General features: G+C 42.6%; 1 protein-coding gene across 1 annotated transcript in view; it reads right to left on the bottom strand.

Annotated features, from left to right (window-relative positions):
* The window catches only part of plcg2 (phospholipase C, gamma 2), a 189,345-nt gene that overhangs the window by 75,852 nt on the left and 93,074 nt on the right, over window positions 1–20,419 (bottom strand). The window contains exon 2 of the mRNA XM_078544554.1: window positions 2,774–2,926. Coding sequence (XP_078400680.1) covers window positions 2,774–2,926 — 153 coding nt within the window. The remainder of the gene's footprint in view (window positions 1–2,773; window positions 2,927–20,419) is intronic.

The raw sequence follows: 20,419 nt of genomic DNA, 5'->3' as shown, positions 1-20,419 counted from the left end.
GACCTGTATCTTAATTCCTTGGTTTCATATCGCTTCTCAAGGGCAACTAGGGATGGGCAATAAATGCTGGCCTGGCCAGCGAAGCCCACATCCCGTGAATGAATAATTTTTAAAAAACCTAAAATAAACCTATCAGTACCAATTTTGAAATTTTCAATTAAACCAGTCGCAACAGCTTCTCGAGCAAATCGAGTTCCAGCTTTCTTCTCCAAATACTACCTGACATCATCCCCAAGTGCCTAGTGCTCTAATTTTAAGTTTCTCCTTTTTCTGGACTGCTTCAGAGGAATTAGTCTCTATCTATCCTATCAAATCATCTCAAATACCTTAATTTGATCACTGCTTAATCTTCTATACTCAAGGGAAGATAAGCTGAGTCTATACAACCTCTCCTCATAATTTAACAATTCAGCCCCAGTATCTTTCTGATGAATCTGCTTTACATTGTGTCCAAGGCCAAAGCATTCTTGTTGAGAAGCCGTGCCCAGAATTGAGCACACCATTGCAGATGCAGACAATCCCATCAGTGAAACTGCAGAGTTTTGGCACATCGTGTTTAATCTTCTGATGATTGCTATCATTTCAGAGAGCACTTCCCTTTCAAACTTGCTGCCATGCTTTTAATTCAGAAGTTTCAGCTCTTCCAATAGAATGCTCTGGTGACAAATTCCACTTTATTCTTCAAAATGGAAAGTGGATTCAGTTCTCCGCTAAGTGCGCTGACCCAAAACGCAGCATGCTGATAGGGCTGGTGAATCTGCTCTGGGCTGGAGGGGAACTTGTAGTGGGAGGGGGAGTATCCAGTCGTCATGGTCCGTAGGTATCAACAACATGGAAAGGACTAGGAAAGAGGTTCTGCTTAAGGAGTATGAGTAGATAGGGGCTAAATTAAAAGGCAGACACCAAAAGGTAATAATTTCTGGATTGTTACCTGAGACGCAAACAAACTGGCATGGAATAAATAAGGTTTAGAGAGTTCAATGTGTGGCTCAAAGGTTGGTGTGGAAGAAATGGGTTTTGATTCATGGGGCACTGGCGCCAGTACTGGGGAAAGTGGGAGTTGTACCATTGGGGCGGTCTTCACCTGAACTATGCTAAGACCAGTGTTCTGGTGAGTCATATAGTTAGGACAATAGAGAGGGCTTTAAACTAAATAGGGGGAGGCGAGGGATCAAATGAGGGAAGATGTAATGACTTAAAGGGAGAGGACAAGACAAGAGAGCAAGATAGCAATAAGAGTAATGATAATCAGAATGTGGCAGGAAGGGACAGAGCATGTAAATTTAAGAGTGCACCAGCAGATAAGTAATCAGATTGGAAAATAACAAATGTAACTCCTCTATTCAAGAAAAGAGGGAGACAGAAAGCTGGAAACTACAGCCTAACATCTATCATGAGGAGGAAAATGCTAGAATCTATTATTAAGGAGGTTATAGCAGAGCATTTAGAAAACCTTATTGCAATCAGGCGGAATTAACATAGTTTCGTGAAAGGGAAATCATGTTTAGAATTCTTTAAGGAAGTAACAAGCAACATGAATAAAGGGTAACCTATAGATGTGGTGTACTTGTATTTCCAAAATGCATTTGACAAGGTGCCACATCAAAGGTTTCTACACAAAATAAGAACTCGTGGCGTAGGGGGTAACACATGAGCATGGGTAGAGGATTGGTTAGCTCACAGGAAACAGAGGGTAGGGATAAATCGGTCATTTTTGAGTTGGCAAGATATAATCAGTGGAGTGCCACAGGAATCATTGCTGGGGCCTCAACTATTTACAATCTATATCAATGACTTGGATGAAAGAACTGCATATATGGTTGGTAAATTTGACGATAACACAAAGATAGGTAGGAGAATAAGTTGTGAAGAGGACATAAGGACTTTGCAAAGGGATATAGATAGTTTACGTGTGTGGGCAAAAGCTTGGCAGATGGAGTATAATGTGGGAAAATGTGAACTTGTCCACTTTGGCAAGAAGAATAGAAAAGTAGCATATTATTTAAATGGAGAGAGATTACAGAACACTGTGGTACAGAGAGATCTGGGTGTCCTGGTACATGAATCACAAAAAGTTAGCAGGTACAGCAAGTGATTAGAAAGGGTAATGAGATGTTTTTGTTTATAGCAGGGGGAATGGAATATTAAAGTAGAGAAGTTTAGCTACAATTATACAGGCTGATGGTGAGACCACATCTGGAGTACTGTGTACAGCTTTGGTCTCCATATTTAAGAAAGAATATAATTGCATTTGAAGCAGTGCAGAGAAGGTTCTCTCAATTGATTCCTGGGATGAAGGGGTAGTCCTATGAGGAAAGGTTGGACAGGTAAGGCCTGAATCTATTGGAGTTTAGAAGAATGAGGTGATCCTACTGAAACATCTAAGATCCTGAGGGGACTTGACAGGGTGGATGCTGAAAGGTTGTTCCCCTTTATGAGAGAGACTATAACTAGGGGACACGGTTTAAACATAAGGGGTCTCCCATTTAAGGAGAATGGGAGAATTATTTTCTCTCAGACAGTCGTTAGTCTGTGGAATTCTCTTCCTCAGAGAGCAGTGGAGGCAAGGCCATTGAATATTTTTAAGGCAGAGGTAGATTGACTCCCTTGTCAGTCAAGAATCTAAGGATATATAAGTTAGACAGGAAAGTAGACACCACAATCAGATCAGCCATGACCTTATCAAATGGCAGAGCAGGCTCAAGGGGCCGACTGGCCTACTCCTGCTCCTAATTCGTATATTCATATGTTTTATAGCAGTAGTAGTACCCACCTGCCAAACTGAGGTTGTTGAGCACAAACTCAGTACCGTAGAACACAGTGAAGCAGGCATCATCGTTATATTTGTCTTTCTGGTCTTTTGAAATCTGCTCAAAGTCCTTCGAGTTTTTGCCAAGGCGGATCTCTTTGATCTCATGTAGATCAACTAAAAGCAAACAAAATATTTATATGAGGCGATGCATACTGACTGCTGACAGATAACATTTCACAGCTAAGAGGGAGGGTATGAAGAGCAATAGTGATGACAAATGATCAGAGAAGACAAATAGTAGGCAAAATGATTTTGCTACTTATTCACAGAGCATTCCTACTGTATCTGATTATAGATGGCGTTCTGCAGAAAAAACAGTGGATATTATAGTAAGGCATTCAGTCTTCTGATGAATCTTTCAAATAGATGCAATGTAAATAGAACCAGGGCTTCCATGAGTATTGCCCCAATCTTAAAGTAGATGGTTTATTTTTCAAAAATTACTTAAGTACTATGGTTATACTTGTGCCTGGTACCTAGCCATTTTAAAAGCATTCTATTTAAATGTTTCCCCTATCAATTTTTTTCTTTCTGTTTTAAGTTCCTTTATGGGCAGCACGGTGGTGCAGTGGTTATTGTTGCTGCCTCACAGCTCCAGGGACTCGAGCTCGATCCTAGCCTCGGGTGTCTGTCTGTGTGGAATTTGCATGTTCTCCTCATATCTGCATGGGTTCCTGTTGGGTGCTTCAGTTTCCTCCCACTGCCCAAAGATGTGCTGGTTAGATGGATTGGCTTCGGTAGATTGTCCCCCTATGTGTGTGTGTGTGTGTGTGCGCCCTGTGATAGATTGGCTGTACTGGGTGTACCTTACCAAGCACCCATTGCCTGTCGGGATAGGCTCCGACTCCCCGCAACCCTAAATTGGATGAAGTAGTTCTGGGAAAGTGAGTGAGTGTGAGTTCCTTTATATCGTGTGCCATTTTACTGAAGAGGTCAGAGTTGTGTTGTTTTCCCTGGCTTCTGCCTCTCTGGTTCTGTAATTGGCCATGAAAAGATACCCACTGATTTTCTCTCTCTCCTTGTACAGAACTGACCTCATGCCCCATAACAATCTGAGCCATGATCTTCTGTGGGAAGACGTTGATATTTATGCGAACACGATAGTGTTTGCGTCCCACAGACTTCCACAAAAGCTGTAGCTCAGTCAGTAGGACTTTCATTCTGAGTCATAAGGTTCTGGGTTCAAGTGGGACTTGAACCTAAACGGTAACGTGGCCTCAAGAAATCATATCGTCATCCAGCATCTCTTGCCTAATTTAACAGCCATGCAATGAAAAGATGCATTATACCTCTGAAGCTGGACTTAAAACTTTAAAACTTACAGACCTGAAAATATACTATAGAGTATAAATATGTAATACCTGTTCCATTTCAGTGATACATGGGAGAAACACATTCTCTGATCAAAGTAAATATTTTTGGTTTATCAGGGAAGTGATAGGTCTTCCCTGGGCGTTGGTCTTTGCTGATATTCAAACTAGAAGTGAACAAACAACTTCCAATGGAATACAATTCAAATTATAGCCAAATCTAAACCAACAGAAACACCCAAATACCCATGCAATGTAATGGGAAAAGTGAAACTTAGCTTTGCTTGACAATACAGTTATGTCTCGCTTTGCCCTACCAATACCATTGTTCAACAACAAAGGTCGGGTTTCAAGCTCTAAACTGTTTTGTCTCTCCTCGTTTACGACTCTCAATAAAACCCAGTTCTTTGACGGAATGTTTAGGGACCCCATTATTTCCTTTGTTTTTGGATTGGCACACTCTTTCTTTGCTTTTTATGCCTCTGTGAAGTCCCTTGGGCATTTTTCTATGTTAAAGGTGTGACATAAATGCAAGTTGTTTTTACTGAAAAACAAAATGAGTATTAGCTAATCTGACTGTGAATCCAACACAGTGAATTCTTCATAGCAAAGGACAATGTGCTTGGAAACTACCATACTGCCTTTGTAATAAGAGCCTAAGAATTATGAGGAATAGGACATTCAGCTCTTCAAGCCTGCTCCATCATTCAATAAGATCATGGCCAATTACCTACCATCCTGCACTATCCTCACATCCCTTAATTCCCTTAGCAAGCAAAAAAAAATCTGTCAATCTCTATCCTGTATATAATTAATGACTGAGCATCCACAGCTCTCTGGGGTATATAATTCCAAAGATTCATAACCATTTGTGTGAAGAAATTTGTCTTCATCTCAGTCCTAACTAGCCAACCCCTCATTCTGAGACTGTGACCCCTAGTTCTAGACTCCCCAGCTAGGGGAAACATCCTCTCTGCATCTACCCTGCCAAGGCCCTTAGAATTTTATGTTTCAATAAGACTGCCTCTTACTCTTCTAAATTCTAGGCAATAAAGACTTAGTCTACTCAATCACTTCTCACAGGACAATCCCCTCATCACAGGAATCGGTCCTCTGAACCTTAATTACACTCTATCCAAGAGTAGTATATAAGGAGATCAAAACTGTACGCGGTACTCCAGTGGTGAAGAGTGGTGAGACTTATTTACATTTATGCTTCAATCCCTTTATAATAAAGGCGAACATACCATTTGCTTTCCTAATTGCTTGCTGTATCTGCATGTTAACTTGCTACGATTAATGTACAAGGATACCAACTTTCCCCAGTCTCTTTATTATTCTTCCTACCAAAGTGGATAACCTGACACTTTCACCATATTATTTATCCACCTTTGATGTTCCTGCTCACTCATTCAACCTGTCTATATCTCTTTGTAGCCTCTTTGCATCCTCACAGCTAACTTTGAGTTGCCAGCAAATCTGAATTCATTACACTCATTCCTTAATTTATTTCACTGACATAGATTGTAAATAATTGAGGCCCAAGCAATGATTCATCCAGCATTCTGCTGCTTATGGCCTGCTAACTCAAAATTACCTGTTTATTCCGACTTTCTGTTTTCTGTCTGTTAACCAACCCTCAACCTATGCTAATGTAATACCCTCATCCCATGAGCTCTAAGTTTTGTGTAATAACCTCCTTTGTGATGCTTTAACGTATGTTTTTTGAAATCCAAATATATTACACCCAATAGTTCTCCCCCAATTACCCTGCTAGATACAACCTCAAAAAGCTTAACAAATTTATCAGACATGATTTTCCTTTCATAAATCAGGGTTGACTCTGCCCAATCATATTATGATTTTCTAAGCACCCTGTTATCACATCTCTAATAATAGATTCCAGCATTTTCCCTTCTACTGATGTCAGGTTAACTGGCCCACAGTTCCATCTTCTCCTTTTCTCCTTCCTTGATAACAGTGTTACATTTGGTGCTTAGTCCATGGGGGCTGTTCTAGAAGCTACTGAATTCTGGAAGTTCAAAACCAATGCATCCACTATCTCTCTAGCTGCCTCTTTTAAAACCTAAGGATACAGGCCATCAGATCTGGGTGATTTATTGGCTTTTAGTCATGAACTTAAGATTTAGAAATAAAAGCAATGCATTGCAAGGAATGCTATAAAGGTTGTTCTTCAATTTTTTGTGTGCGTTTTGCTGCAGCTCCTGGGTAAGGTCCCGTAGGCAATATCAACCCTCTGTTACCTCAATCAAGCAATTGTTCTTCAGGTACAAACATGGATAGTGAGGGTCTGAGCGATGTTTAAGCATAGGAGCCAATGAAATTGATCTCAAACCTGGTCTGACCTGGTATCCATTTCTGGTTTGCAGGTATTGAGGAGACATCTGCCTCAGCTGCGTGGGCACTTCTGCTTCCTACAAACACGCCTGTAATGGGTGTGATGGAGCAGGCCTGGATGGTAAACCTTTGGAGATGAGTTTAAATATGTGGTCACCCAAATCCCACTGGTCAGGGTGGCATTAAAATCGTCTCCAATGTTCCAAAAATAAGGTGTCAGCCATGGCTCAGTTGTAACACTCACAACTCTGAGTCAGAAGGCCATGAGTTCAAGTCACAGAATCACACAGTGCAGAGGAGGCCCTTCGGCCCATCGAGTCTGCACCGACACGTGAGAAACACCTGACCTACCTACCTAATCCCATTTACCAACACTTGGCCCATAGCCTTGAAGTACCACTCTAAAACCCTGAGCACACAATTTAGGCTGACACTTCAGTACAGCACTCAGAGAGTGCTCTGGAGGTGCAATACCTTTCAAATGAGACATGAAGGTGAGGTCCTGTCTGCCTTCTCAAGTGGAGAATGTCCCAGAACAGGAATGGAGTTCCCCAGTTTTCTGCATTCCTTAAACAAATGCCTAAAAAACATGACTTGCTCATTGAATTATTGCTATCTGTGGGAGATGGGTGTGTGCAAATGAGTTACTGAGTCTCCTACATTACAAAAGTAATTCCATTTCAGAATTCTTAATTGTGGGGCTGTGAAGCACTTTAAGAGGGCCCAAGATCATGAAAGGTGCTAAATAAGTGCAAGTTCTTCCTTTAAATCCAAAATGTCTAATTGCACAAACAAGCAGAATAAAAATGCTAACCTGTCAACTAAAGGTCTGCTTCTCAGTGCCATAACATCACAAGTAGGGTTCACCACTAAAGACAAAAGGCTGCCGTTGTATCGGAGGATTCTGAAACCACCTTGTGCTTTAATATCTTTGACCTCTTATTTTGGCCACATGGTAAATCTAACCACAGTATTTTTTTTTCTCATGACGACTGGATCCTGATGAAACATTTGCATGTTACAAGTTGCAAAATAATTTCAGGCCGGAAAAGGAGAACGTGGGCCCATATACTTCACCAGTCACCATCTTAATAGTAACAGGTACCCCAATGCCCATTGACATTCACAGGAAAAAGATGCCAACTCATTTCAAGTTGGACTGAGAAGTAACAAACATCAAAAAAAAAATCTGCTGCTAAAATAAAGCTTGCACGTTGCAGCAACTAGATAAGAAATGCATGCTTGAAGTATGGTGCTAGGAAGAGCACAAGGAAGTGGTTTGTGCCACAAAAGTCACAACTGTGAGGCAGTGTACTTCCTTACAGAATTAGGATGGAGTAAGGGAGAGCATTAATTTCTTTTTGCCTTATAGGCATGTAAACCTGCTGCTGATCCTACACGTTCAGTCCCTGCTGTTTGGAGAAACACAGTTTGGTTTACAGCACTGCTTTTCCTGTCTGTATTACTCAAATAATGATGTGTTCTGTATCATTTCCGTTTCTTATGCTCGACTCGGACTCGTGGCCAGTGCAAGCCTTTGTTTCTTTACAGCAATTTTTTTTTTCTTCACAGATCAGAACTTGAAGCCCTTAAAGTGACACTACTGGAATTTCCCCTTCCACTTGGATCACAGTGTCCCAATAAAAGGATTTGTGAATGTTTACGGCAGAATCGTTAAAGTTAATATTGAATTAACCTTGCAAGCATCATAGAAATGCTAACATTTTCTTATCAACAGTTTACACACAAGTGTAATGGGGATTAGTTCCAAGCCATAAAATAGCAGCATATTGTAGGAATCTTGGAGCTTTGTAAAACCTTTGAGAAGGGTGAAGCTGAGAATAAAGACCAGATTTGAATGTATGTTACGACATGTCATTAATGTAGTATTTAGCTCATCTAAAATTCTGTTGCTCATATCCTACATTACACCAAGTTCCACTCAGCCATCATTCACATTTTCACTGACCCATCTGGCTCACAATATTTCAATTTAAAATTCCCACCCTTGGGCCAACTTTTCATTTTTGAGTAGGAATCCTGTGCTGGGGTAATTTTCCGGTCCCAACCCTGCCTGGCATCGGCTTGACACACTGTTTCAGTGCAGCTGCAAAACTGGCATCCACCCAGCAATGTGAAAAATTGCCCAGGTATGTCCTGTCCACCAAAAGCATGACAAATCCTATCCGGCCAATCACCGTCCCATCAGCCTACTCTCCATCATCAGCAAAGTGATGGAAGGAGTTGCAGGCAGTGCTATCAAGCAGCACTTACACAACAATAATCTGCTCACTGATGCTCAATTTGGGTTCCACCAGGGCCAATCAACTCCTGACTTCATTACAGCCTTCATCCAAACATTGGAGAAAAGAGCTGAACTCAAGAGGTGAGGTGTGATTGCCCTTGACACCAAGGCAACATTTCACTGAGGATGGCATCAAGGAGCCTTAGCAAAACTGGAGTCAATGGAAATTGGTGTTGGAGGTGGTGGTAAGGGGCGGTGGCAGTGGAGGTTGGGGACAGCTCTCTACTGGTTGGAGTCATACCTAGCACAAAAAAAAGATGGTTGTGGTTGTTGGAGGTCAATCACCTCAGTCTCAGGACATCACTAATTTCTCAAGGTCATGTCCTCGGCCCAACCATCTTCGGCTGCTTCATCAATGACCTTCCCTTCATCATAAGGTCAAAAAAAGGATGTTCACTGATGATTGAAGTGTTCAGGTACCATTCACAACTCTTCAGATACGGAAACAGTTTGTGCCCGCATGCAGCAAGACCGTGACAAGATTCAGGATTTGGCTGATGAGTAGCTAGTAACATTTGCACCACACAAGAGCCAGGCAATGACGTTCAATGACATTACCATTTCTTGATCCTCCACTATCAACAATCAGGGGTTACCATTAACCAGAAACTGAACGGAACCAGCCATATAAACATTGTGGCTACAAGAGCAGATCTGAGGCTGGGAATGCAGAGAGCAACTTATGTCTTGATCCCCAAAGCCTGTCCACCACCTGCAAGGCACAAGTCAGGAGTGTGATGGAATACTCTCCACTTGCCTGAAAGAGTGCAGCTCCAACAACATTCAAGAAACTCGACACCATCCAGACACAGCAGCCTGCTTGATTGGCACCCCCATCCACCACCTTAAACACTCGCTCCCTCCACCACCGGCATACAGTGGCCAGCAGTGTGTATCGTCTACAAGATACACTGCAGCTACTTGCCAACATCCTTCGACAGCACCTTCCAAACACGAGACCTCTACCACCTACAACGACAAGGGCAGCAGATGGATGGGAACATCACCAGCAGCAAGTTCCCTTCCGAGCCACTCACCATCCTGACTTGGAACTTAATTGCTGTTCCTTCACTGTCGCTGGATCAAAAACCTGGAACATCCTTCCTAACAGCACTGTGGGTGTACATACACCACATGGGCTGCAGTGGTTCAAGGATGTGGCTCACCACCACCTTCTCAAGGGCAATTAGGGATGGGCAACAAATGCTGGCCTAGCCAGAGACTCACATTTCACGAAATAATATTTTAAAAAATGCATGTCACACTTTTGAATAAAGGGCCAATTAATGGCCAGAGGGCACACTTGCCATCCAATTAAGGACGGCAGACGGTCTCCTGACATTGGAGAGCCAATAGAAGGCCCTCAGCATTCAGAGATCTGCAGCCAGGGAGATAGACTGTGGCTCAAGATGGAGGCACTTTTAAAATTGTTGAAATTAAAAATTGGCCATAGCTGCCAGACACATGCTACATCTGTAAGTCAGCCCTGCAGTGTGGAGGAAATGTTAAAGTAGTGATTTGGAGAGCTGGCACTGTGGTTTTCCACCAGGTGGCCTCCTCTTCTCATTGATCATGATTTAGTCACTGTTGCATCCCGCATACTGACTGGAAAATTGCTTCTATTAGCTATGTGCCACTTCTGGGCAGCTAGCCATTGCACTTCCGACCTGACCTCTTTGAAAATGGCCTGGAGGCAGGAAGATGCCAGCAAACTGGCATAGTACTTCCCCATGGTGTTTTTTTTTCTGCCTGGCCACCTTTGTCCTGCCTCTGTCAGGCTTTGAAAATCTAGCTCCTTGTCTTCAAATCTCTCTATCTATGGCCTCACTCCTCCCTAAATCCATAACCTCCTCCAACCCTATGTCATCCCCTCAAGATCTCTGTCCTTCTGACTACATTCCCCCATTTCCAGAGTTTTCGGTTGCCTAGTTCCCAAGCTCTGGAATTCCCCTTTGTAAAGTCCTCCGCCTCCTTAGCTCTATCTCTCCTCCTTTAACTTTCTCTTTATAATCCAGTTTTTTGATCAAGCTTTTCATCACTCCTGTAATCCCTTATTTCTTGGCCAAGCATTTAGTTCCTTCACGCCCATATTAAATGTATTACATAAATGGCAGTTTTTGTTGCTGCGAATCTTGAATACAACCTCTCATATAAAACTAACTTGTATTCTATAGCATTGAACAATGTACTGCAAAGTAACCAGAGGAAGCTGGGCAGTATAACAGCAAAGGTTTCACAACCAGATACTAACAGGTCAGCCATAAGGCCTTGGATCAAGGCCTGTTGACTGCTGACATGGATGTCTCCTGTCGTCAATAGCTCACTAAAATTTAAATATTGTAATTTCCATAGACCCAGCAACTTAACATGATTTTCAACCCCAGTGTAGTTTCAGTGTAGAATTTAGTCATCATTGACTCCATAGCATTCTTTCTGTAGTTTCCCGACCTGGGAATCAGCCTAATTGACATGTTTGATTTGCAGTCAAGGTGGGAAGCACTCAGGCCACAACCCCATGTAAAGAGAGCTTGCAGCTGCCAGTGGGTGTTGGATCAAACCCCAGAGGGTGATTCGATCTCCAACACCGATAGGATTTTAGAGATTACGCCAACTGCTTCACAGCTACAAGCCTCTTTCTGCTGCAGTTTCTTGGATACTTTCTCAGACTTGACCGTATTCTTGCTTTGCAGCAAAAATAATAATAAAAAAGACTTGTAATTAAGAAGTGTCTTTCCTGACCACAGGATGTCCCGAAACATAAACACAGTCAATAAAATACTTTTGAGGTATGGTTGCTTGTAATGTAGGAAATGCGACAACCATTTGAACATTTGAGCAAGTTCCCACAAAGAGCAACATGATAACGACCAGATAATCTATTCTTGTGATGTTGATTAAGGGATAAATACTGGCATTGGGGGTAGTTCCCCTTCTCTTCTTCAAAATTGTGGCATGGGATCTTTCACATCCACTTGAGAGGGCAGACAAGGCTTCAGTTTAATGTCTCGTCTGAAAGACAGTGCCTGCAACAGTGCAACACTCCCTCAGTACTGCACTAGGGTGTCAGCATTGATTTTTGTGCTCAAATCTCTGGAGTGGGATTTGAACCCACAACCTTTTGTCTCAAAGGCAAAAGTAAATTTGACTTATCATTTGAGAATAAATCTGCAGATTTGACTTATGCACCTGTCGCTCTTTCATTTTTCCTGTTATGCCATTATCTCCCTGTTGTTGGGTGGCTGAGTTGTGCTATTAATGATAGAGTTGATCTGCAAACACCTCTTGGGTGGAAACATTGGCCTGAATTTTTCAGTCGACAGGCGGACTCGGCGGGAGCGGTCGGGGAACCAACCGCGATCAACTCCGTGCCGCCATTTTACGCGGGCGGGCCCATTAGGGCCCACCCAGCGTAAGACACAAGCGGTAGCGCTCAGTGCTACCTGTGCGGGCAGGAGGAGGAGGGAGAGAGTCGGGGCCAGTGCTCTTTCGTGCATGCGGGCGAAAGAGCGCTTCAAGCTCCCTGAGGTAGCTCCGTGCCTTAGGGAGATTTAATCGCTATTGAAATAATTAAATAAATGGAAAACAAAATAATTAAACATGTCCCCTCATGTGACTGTGACTAGTTGATCCATAAAAGCTTTAGGAAACCTCACCCTGCTCGTGGATGATGTTTCCTAAAAAACGTAAAGGCTGCTTGGCCTTTTCGCCTGCCCGTCGACCTTTAGGTTGGGCGGGCAGCATTAACAATGGCTCTAATTAATTCGTTCATGGCCTTAAAGGCCTATCAGTTTTCGGCAGGCTTGCAACCGACTCCGGAGCGTGCCCGCCGATCGAAACATCGTGAGACAGCACAATGACGTCAGGGCACACGCCGAATGTTATTGTGCATCATTTTACACACCGGCATGTCGGGCTCGCCCCTGCACGCTGACTGAAAAATTAAGGCCATTACGTTTATTGACAATGTACTTAGCATCAACTACATGTGTGCTTTCAACTCCAACTCTATCTCTGCAGTGACTGCTGAGGGAGCCGGTGCTACTCTCCTATTGGTTATTACAGATCATGTGATCTTCCTTAACAAGTAATATTCTTAAAGATACATCACACATTAAATAAAATCATAATTACTACATTCCTCCCCCTTTAACTCGGCTATACTTATTATATTTACAAGTACATGTTTTTCAAGACAACATAATATTTACACTGGGTAAGGAATTTACAAGTTCAGTCTTTCAGTTGGTTTCCTGGTACATGTGGAACATCTCAGCTCCACAACTTCAGATTCTTTGTCAGGAACCTCCTTTTCCGGAGTTGCCTGAACATCAAGTGCTTCGGTGGACACTGCAGTTCTGTATCCTCAACTCTTACAGGAACATCAGACATGTCAGTCCTGGGTTGAGTATCCTCAACAGGAAATGCAGACCTAGTCAAGATCACTGGTGGAACCATTTCTTGATGATTTGTCTCTCTCTTCCTTAATGGTCCACATGTTTACGGATGATCCAGTCTTCCACCTCCACGTGTTAAGATAGAGGTCTAGTCACCGCACTTATTTCACCCAATAACCACTTTGGTCCTTCCCCAAAATTTTTCACATATACCGGTTATCCTACGGTAAACTTCCTCTCACGACTATGCCAGTCGTGTCTGGTTTTCTGACTTCCCGGCTCCTTTCCAACTTCCACTCTAAATTTGGCATTATCAAGCTCATTCTCGTCCTGAGACGATGTTTCAACAATAACTCTGCAGGTGTGACACCTGTTGTTGTGTGAGGGGTAGTCCTGTATTGAAAAAGAAAGCATGCTCGCTTGGTTGCCGAGGAGTCGCCAGTTAGCTTTTTCATGGCTGCCTTGAATGTTTGAACCGCCCTTTTGGGCAGTCCGTTTGAGGAAGGGTGGTACGGTACAGTTTTCACATTAGTGATACCGTTGAAACTGATAAACCGTTGAAACTCAGCGCTCGTAAATGCCGTGACATTATTGGAAACAACTACTTCTGGTAGTCCGTGAATAGCAAAACTCTGATGTAGCTTCCCAAATGTAGAGGCCAATGTTGGTGACTTCATCTCATATATATCCAACCATTTTGAATGGGCAACAACAATGAGCAGAAACATTGTTCCCAGGAAAGGTCCAACATAGTCAATGGGTAACCACACCCAGGGTCTACCTGGCCACTCCCATGGGTGTAATGGAGCTGTCATTGGCAACTTTTGCAGTTGCTGACCTCGCACACCATGCTTCACTAAACTCTCTATTTTGCCGTCCATCCCAGGCCACCATAGATAGCTGCGTGCTATGGTCTTCATTCGAGATATTCCTGGATGGGCACTGTGCAGTTCAATTAAAAGTGGCTCTCTTCCCTTTGGAGGAACTATCACTCATGCTCCCCATACTAAGATGGCATCCTGGCTGGTTATTTCATGTCTTCTGTTGAAGTACGGTTTCATTTCATCAGATACGGGCTCCCATGACCAACCATGTAGCACTTGTTCTCATACCGGAGATAGGACTGGGTCCCGATTTGTCCAGCCTCTGATCTGTCGAGCAAATACCAGCGAGGAATCTAAGAAATTTAACAATAAAACAAGTTCCTGTGGAACTGGGACGTGCTCAGCATTTTCTTGTAAAGGCAAACGACTAAGGGCATCGGCGTTTGCGATTTGATTACCAGGCCTATGTACAAAAGTGTATTCACATGCTGCCAGGATTAAGGCCCATCGTTGTATTCTTGCTGAGGCTACGGGTGGTATAGCCTTGTCCTCACTAAACAATCCTAGCAATGGTTTGTGGTCTGAAACGATTATAAAATGGCGCCCGTGTGAGTACTGGTGAAATTTCTTGACATCAAAGATGATGGACAGACATTTTTTTTCTATCTGCGAGTATCCTTTTCCGCTGTGATGAGCGTTCTTGATATGTAAACTATTGGACGTTCCATCGTCCATCCGATGAGAGAGCACTGCTCCCACTCCGTCGGGAGATGTGTCACATGTCAGCACCAATTCTTTCGTCTGGTCATAATGCACTAATAGGTTGGATGGGTGCAACAATTGTTTCACCTTTATGAAAGCTTCTTTCTGGGGCACCTCCCAAGACCAACGTTGGTTCTTTTTGAGTAGAGAATGCAGGGGGGCCAGCCCTGTAGACAAATTGGATAAGAACTGCCCATAATAGTTGATCATTCCTGGGAATGATTTGAGCTCAGAGGTGTTCTTTGGTGCAGGTGCCTCTCTTATGGATCTCGCTTTCTCCTCAACCGGGTAGAGGCCCTGTGACAAAAACAGACTCAAAACAGGTCGTGTGGACTCGGTGCGTCGACTCTTTTCTTCTCCACCGATGCTGCCGGACCTGCTGAGTTTTTCCGGGTGATTCTGTTTTTGTTTTGGATTTCCAGCATCCGCAGTAGTTTTTTGTTTTTATATAGAGGCCCTGTGAATCTACCCAGTGACCCAAATAGATTACCTCCCTCGCTTGGAATGTGTACTTTTTTTTTCAGACACACTCCAGCTTGCAAGAAACGTCTTAAGACTTCTAAGTTTGCCAAATGCTCTTTTTCAGTGAATTCTGTCACCAATACATCATCTAAATAGACAACAACCTGGGGCAGTCCCTGCAGGAAGCTTTCCATTGTTCTCTGAAAGATGGCACAAGCAAAGGAGACACCGAAAGGCAATACTGGTACAATGCTTTGTGGGTATTAATTGTGACAAATTCCCTAGAGGCATTATCCAACTCTGGTTGTTGAGAAGCATGACTCATGTCAAGCTTTGTGTACGTTGTCCCTCCTGCCTGACATACAGGTCTTCAATTTTTGGAATGGGCTGCCTGTCTAGCTTAGCTACTACTGTCAGTTTGTATTCTCCACAAATTCAGACGCTTTGGTCGAGTTTAAGGGTGAGGACTATGGGTGCTGCCCATTCTGAGAACTGAACAGGTTGTATAACACCCAGTTTCTCTAGTCTGTTCAGTTCAATGTCGATATTTTCTCGCAAGGCCTATGGTACCAGCCTCGCCTCCATGAAGCAAGGGGTTGCTTCCGGATCCACATGAATCTTGGCCTGCAAGCCCTCGATTTTCCCCAGTCCATCCTTAAAGATGGTGGCGTACTTTGAGTAGCTCCGGTAGCCCACTTGCTCTCAACTGGAAAATATCAGCCCTTTCTAACTTAATCTCATTTAACCAATTTTGGCCCAGGAGGCTTGGCCCTTCACCTGCTACCACCATCAAGGGGAGCTTTGCCAACTGGCTTCCATAATGGACAGTTACTCTGCTCATGCCTTTTACTTGAATGTCTTCACCCGTGTATGTTTTTTAGCTTGGCGGCTGTTTCTTCTCAACTTCATTGATGTTCACCATTATTCAAGTATCTGAAGGTATGTTCCCCAATTACTGTAGTGGAAGCTCCCATGTCCACTTCCATTCTAACAGGTTTGCTATTTACTTTCACTGGGACAAAGATTGGCTTTGTCTCTCCAACTTTCAGATTAAACAATGAGTAAATTTTATTTCAGGCTCTTCTACATTGTAGATTTCATTGGGCTCCTTCTTTTGTTTGCAAGCCTGCTTGAATCTTTCCTTGCACTGTCTCATCATATGTCCATTTCTGTGACAATAGTAGCATTTGATTTTTTTTTTAAACTGCCAATCGCTAAAAGACTGATTGTTTCCACCACTATTAAAATTATTCTTCGATTTCATTGGTAAGTTATTTTTCTTTATTCTTCGGCTAGTGGGGCTGTTTCCCGCTTCTCAGCAGAGTCTCGCTTTGTTGTGCTTCTTTTGGCTGAGGTTTCCCGCCCGATGTGGAGGATGGCGCCATTTTCCGCAGCTTGTATTACTTTTGAATCTCTTACTGCACTTTCCGTGGCCAACGCATTTTAGTGCCTTCCTGAAATCCAGATTCACTTCGGACAATAAGTTTTTCTGAATAGCGACCTCTTTCACACCACACACTAAACATACTCTGAGCATGTCGTTTTGTTGTAATAAACCATTAGCTGCTTCAAATTTGCCAAGTAGCATGCAATTGTCTCAACCGGGGCTCTATTTCACAAATTAAACCTAAATCTCTGCATCATGACTGAGGACTTGGGTTGAAAGTGACCTGTCATGAGGTCCACCAACTCATCGAAATGTTTTGAATCTGGGGCACTGGGTATCGTCAAACTTCGAATCAGACTGTAGGTTTTGCTCCCATAAGTACTCAAGAGGATCGCTTGCCTCCTCTCTTCTTCTTCTCTTGTAATCTTGTTCGCTTGAAAAAAGAATGTGAGGCGTTCTACGTATTGAAACCAAGCGTCTGTGGCAGGTACAAAAGGATCAATTCTCCCAAATTGTGGCATTTTGAGAGGGGATAACTTCTTCAATTCTAACAGAGCTTTCTACTTACAATCGCTGGGCGAGGTACAATGCTGATTTCTTTCTAACTTGATTTCTTCTGTTCAATCCTGTTATCCTCTTCACCAGTTTGTTGTAGGGTGGCTGAGTTGCGCTATTAATGATAGAGTTGATCTGCAGCCACTTCTTGGATGGAAACATTAAGTTTATTTACAATGTACCTAGCAGCAATTACACATGTGCTTTCAACTCCAACTCTATCTCTACATTGACTGCTGAGGAAGCCCGTGCTACACTCCTATTGGTTACAACAGATCATGTGATCTTCCTTAACAAATATTATTCTTAAAGGTACATTACACACTAAATAAAACCATAATTACTACACTCCCCTTCCTTTGACGTCCCTCCTTCATTTCCTTTGACTTTTGATGGGTTTTAGTTCCTGGAATAGCCTACTCTGAAAACTCAGGCAATTTGGCTGCAACGGATGTAATATCTGTTGGGGCAAAAGCTTTCTAAATTATGGTCATGATAATAAACCACAGACTGGTGAGCAAAGAAGTAGAAAGCTGAGTTGTTCATTTTCTAATCTTAACTTTTATAATGCATCATAGGAAACTTTTCAGTATTACTGTCAAATGCAGTTGATTCTAGAATGGTGTTCAATGTTTGGTACATAAATGTGGTAATGGCTGTTGTAAATATTTCACTTAGGCAACAACATTCCTTAAGGAAGAACACTCACTTCATGAAATTTGTAGCAAGAAAAGCAAAATAATCCGTGTAGACTTGAACCTGTTGCTTAATTTACAATGTCTATACTGTTATGTACTTCTTGTTAAATATTTAACTCCTTAGATTATCTTAAATATATTAAAAATCTTATGTTTGTCCACATTTCTTGTCTGCACTACCGAACTTTTTTTTTTGCTAAACATCAGTGTAGATTTTGACTTTGTGCAATAGTTTTAACTGGACACTAGCAAATCAGCAGCCATTTCACATCTCCCCAATTTTTACCTAATTGACTTCAACAGAAATAAAAGGAATTTACTACATTCATCAGGACTGTTCAGGCAGCTAGGCTGAGGGATATTTTTATCTTTAGCATCTAGCTGTTTTTGTCAAAAAAAATTCTAAACGTTATTTGAAGAAAAGCGAAAGGCAAATTCTAAAAGCTAAAGGAGAATTCGTTATTGGGTGGCTTTGAAAAAAAAAGTCTGTCTGTGAAAGGCAAAAATATTGAGTTCTCACACCTATTGTAGTTTTTAGTTTGAGTTCTATAAACTGTAGAGAATGAGGGAAAGAGAGCAAGGTAGACTAGTTTCTGAGAGGGGGGGAGAGAGAGAGAGAGACTAGTGTCAGAAGAGGAGCTGAAAGACACAGGTGTATATTAAGAGAGAGAGGAGAGGTGAGAGGGAGGAAGAGTGACTCAGATATTGATAAGGAGGTGAGAGAGACTGTGGTCGAAGGTGGAGAGGAATCATGATCAGGGGTGTCATGATAATAGTTGATTGTGGTAGTGGACTCCAGTATTAGATATTATACGGTACCCTGTACTAGGAATGGGGTCACCTGACCTGGGGATTGACGGTCAGATAGCACATGTTGGGACCTGTTTTGATAGAATAGATATGTGTTTATGTTAGGAAAATGTGTTATCAATAAAATTAGCTCAGCTACAATGTCGACAGCCTGTGTGCATCATTGAAGCAAAAAAAAAGACAAGGTGGAGAGAGATCGCGATCAGGGGGAGAAAGAGATTGTGGTCCATGGGAGAAAGAGGGATCATGATACGGGAGGGGAGAGAAGGTCGCTAGAGATGGGATTGTGGTCAGATTGGGGAGAGAGTGAACGTGATGGGGGTGGGGGGAGGGGCAGAGAAATTAGTGATCAGCTAGAGGAGGTGGGGGATCGTGATCAGGAGGAAATGGTGGAGGGAGATGGAAATGTCAGAAATCGAGGGGAGGGGGAGGGATCATGGAGGTGGGTTGATGGTTGGCTGTGGGTGGGTAGGGAAGAAGCTGTTGGGCCTGGTGGAAACCCTCTTGATGCTCCAGGCCCATGTGTAGTGTAAAGGCACAAACATTCTGGATCCCACCCTCCTTGCCCCCTTTTACCTACCAGGAGTCTGGCCAAAATGGGTCAAAATTAAACAGCATATAACCTCTTTAAAAGCTTTAACTGACCACCCCTCCAACTGAGAGCTGATTGGTCACCCGTCCATTAAGGCTGGAAGGGAGTGTTGTGGTCAGGTTTGAAATTTGTAAAGTTTTAACCTTCTTACCCACAGCCAATTCATTTATTGCTGGAGGTAAAATTACCCACAGTGTGTTGTCCTTCATGTAGCATCATTTCAATTTTCAGCAAATTATTTCCCCTATGTTGACGGTTAGAAAATATCAATGCTAATAGTCGACAACTGGGAAACAGTGGGAGACACTTTGAACTGCGACCAGGTCAGTAAATTGGCGGAGCGGATTGTCCATTTATTGTCAAACCCACATGGTTTTCATTCCATTGATTGGTTACAATAGGATGGAAATCATTTGGGAATGGTGGGGAAGGGTGCTACAATAGGCATATAATCCATTCATCTGGATTATCATTCAAGTGATGAATATTATCCTGAGACATTCTAGCTTATTGAACGTATGACACAGAGGGAACAGAGAGAGAAAGAGAGGTACAAAAAGTCGGAAAAGTAAACAGGCAATTTCTATTATCACTCTAATTTGATTTTTCTTTAAAGGGATGCATTTTCACAACAAACAAACTGCCCAGTTTTTGATGCCATTGATTGCCATTTTATTGACGCTTTCCTGGAATTTCCATGGGTTTCTCCTGCTGTAAATTAGGCTTCAGATTGGTGCGAGTCCTGAATAAACAACGTCCGTGGTCATTTCTACAGTTTCTCCAGGGCTTTCCGCCAAAGTTACAGCAGGATAGTTGGCGAGTGCCATGGGTCTTCGCACCCACCCACCGCCCCCATAACAAACACTGGATGAAATTTTAACTCATCCAAACCCATCCGGTGGAACAGCGTGAAAATTGGGTCCACTAAGTCAGCGACACAGACAGGTGCATTGCCCCTTGTTTTCCCATCTGTAAGTTTGCATTGTAATGAGATGAAATTAAGTACCTGACACATTTCTCGGTTCCCTTCTGAGATACATAAACATATAGATAAACAGTGATGCTGCACAAAGACCATACAGAGATTTGTGAAAACACCAGGAAAGAAGTGAGGGAAAATTAAAACTGTTTTATGAGGCCTGTAAAGATC

The sequence above is a fragment of the Cetorhinus maximus genome, chromosome 6, assembly GCF_964194155.1.
Source record: "Cetorhinus maximus chromosome 6, sCetMax3.hap1.1, whole genome shotgun sequence".
In the NCBI taxonomy this organism is placed as follows: Eukaryota; Metazoa; Chordata; class Chondrichthyes; order Lamniformes; family Cetorhinidae; genus Cetorhinus; species Cetorhinus maximus.
This window is presented reverse-complemented; position numbering and strand designations above follow the sequence as displayed.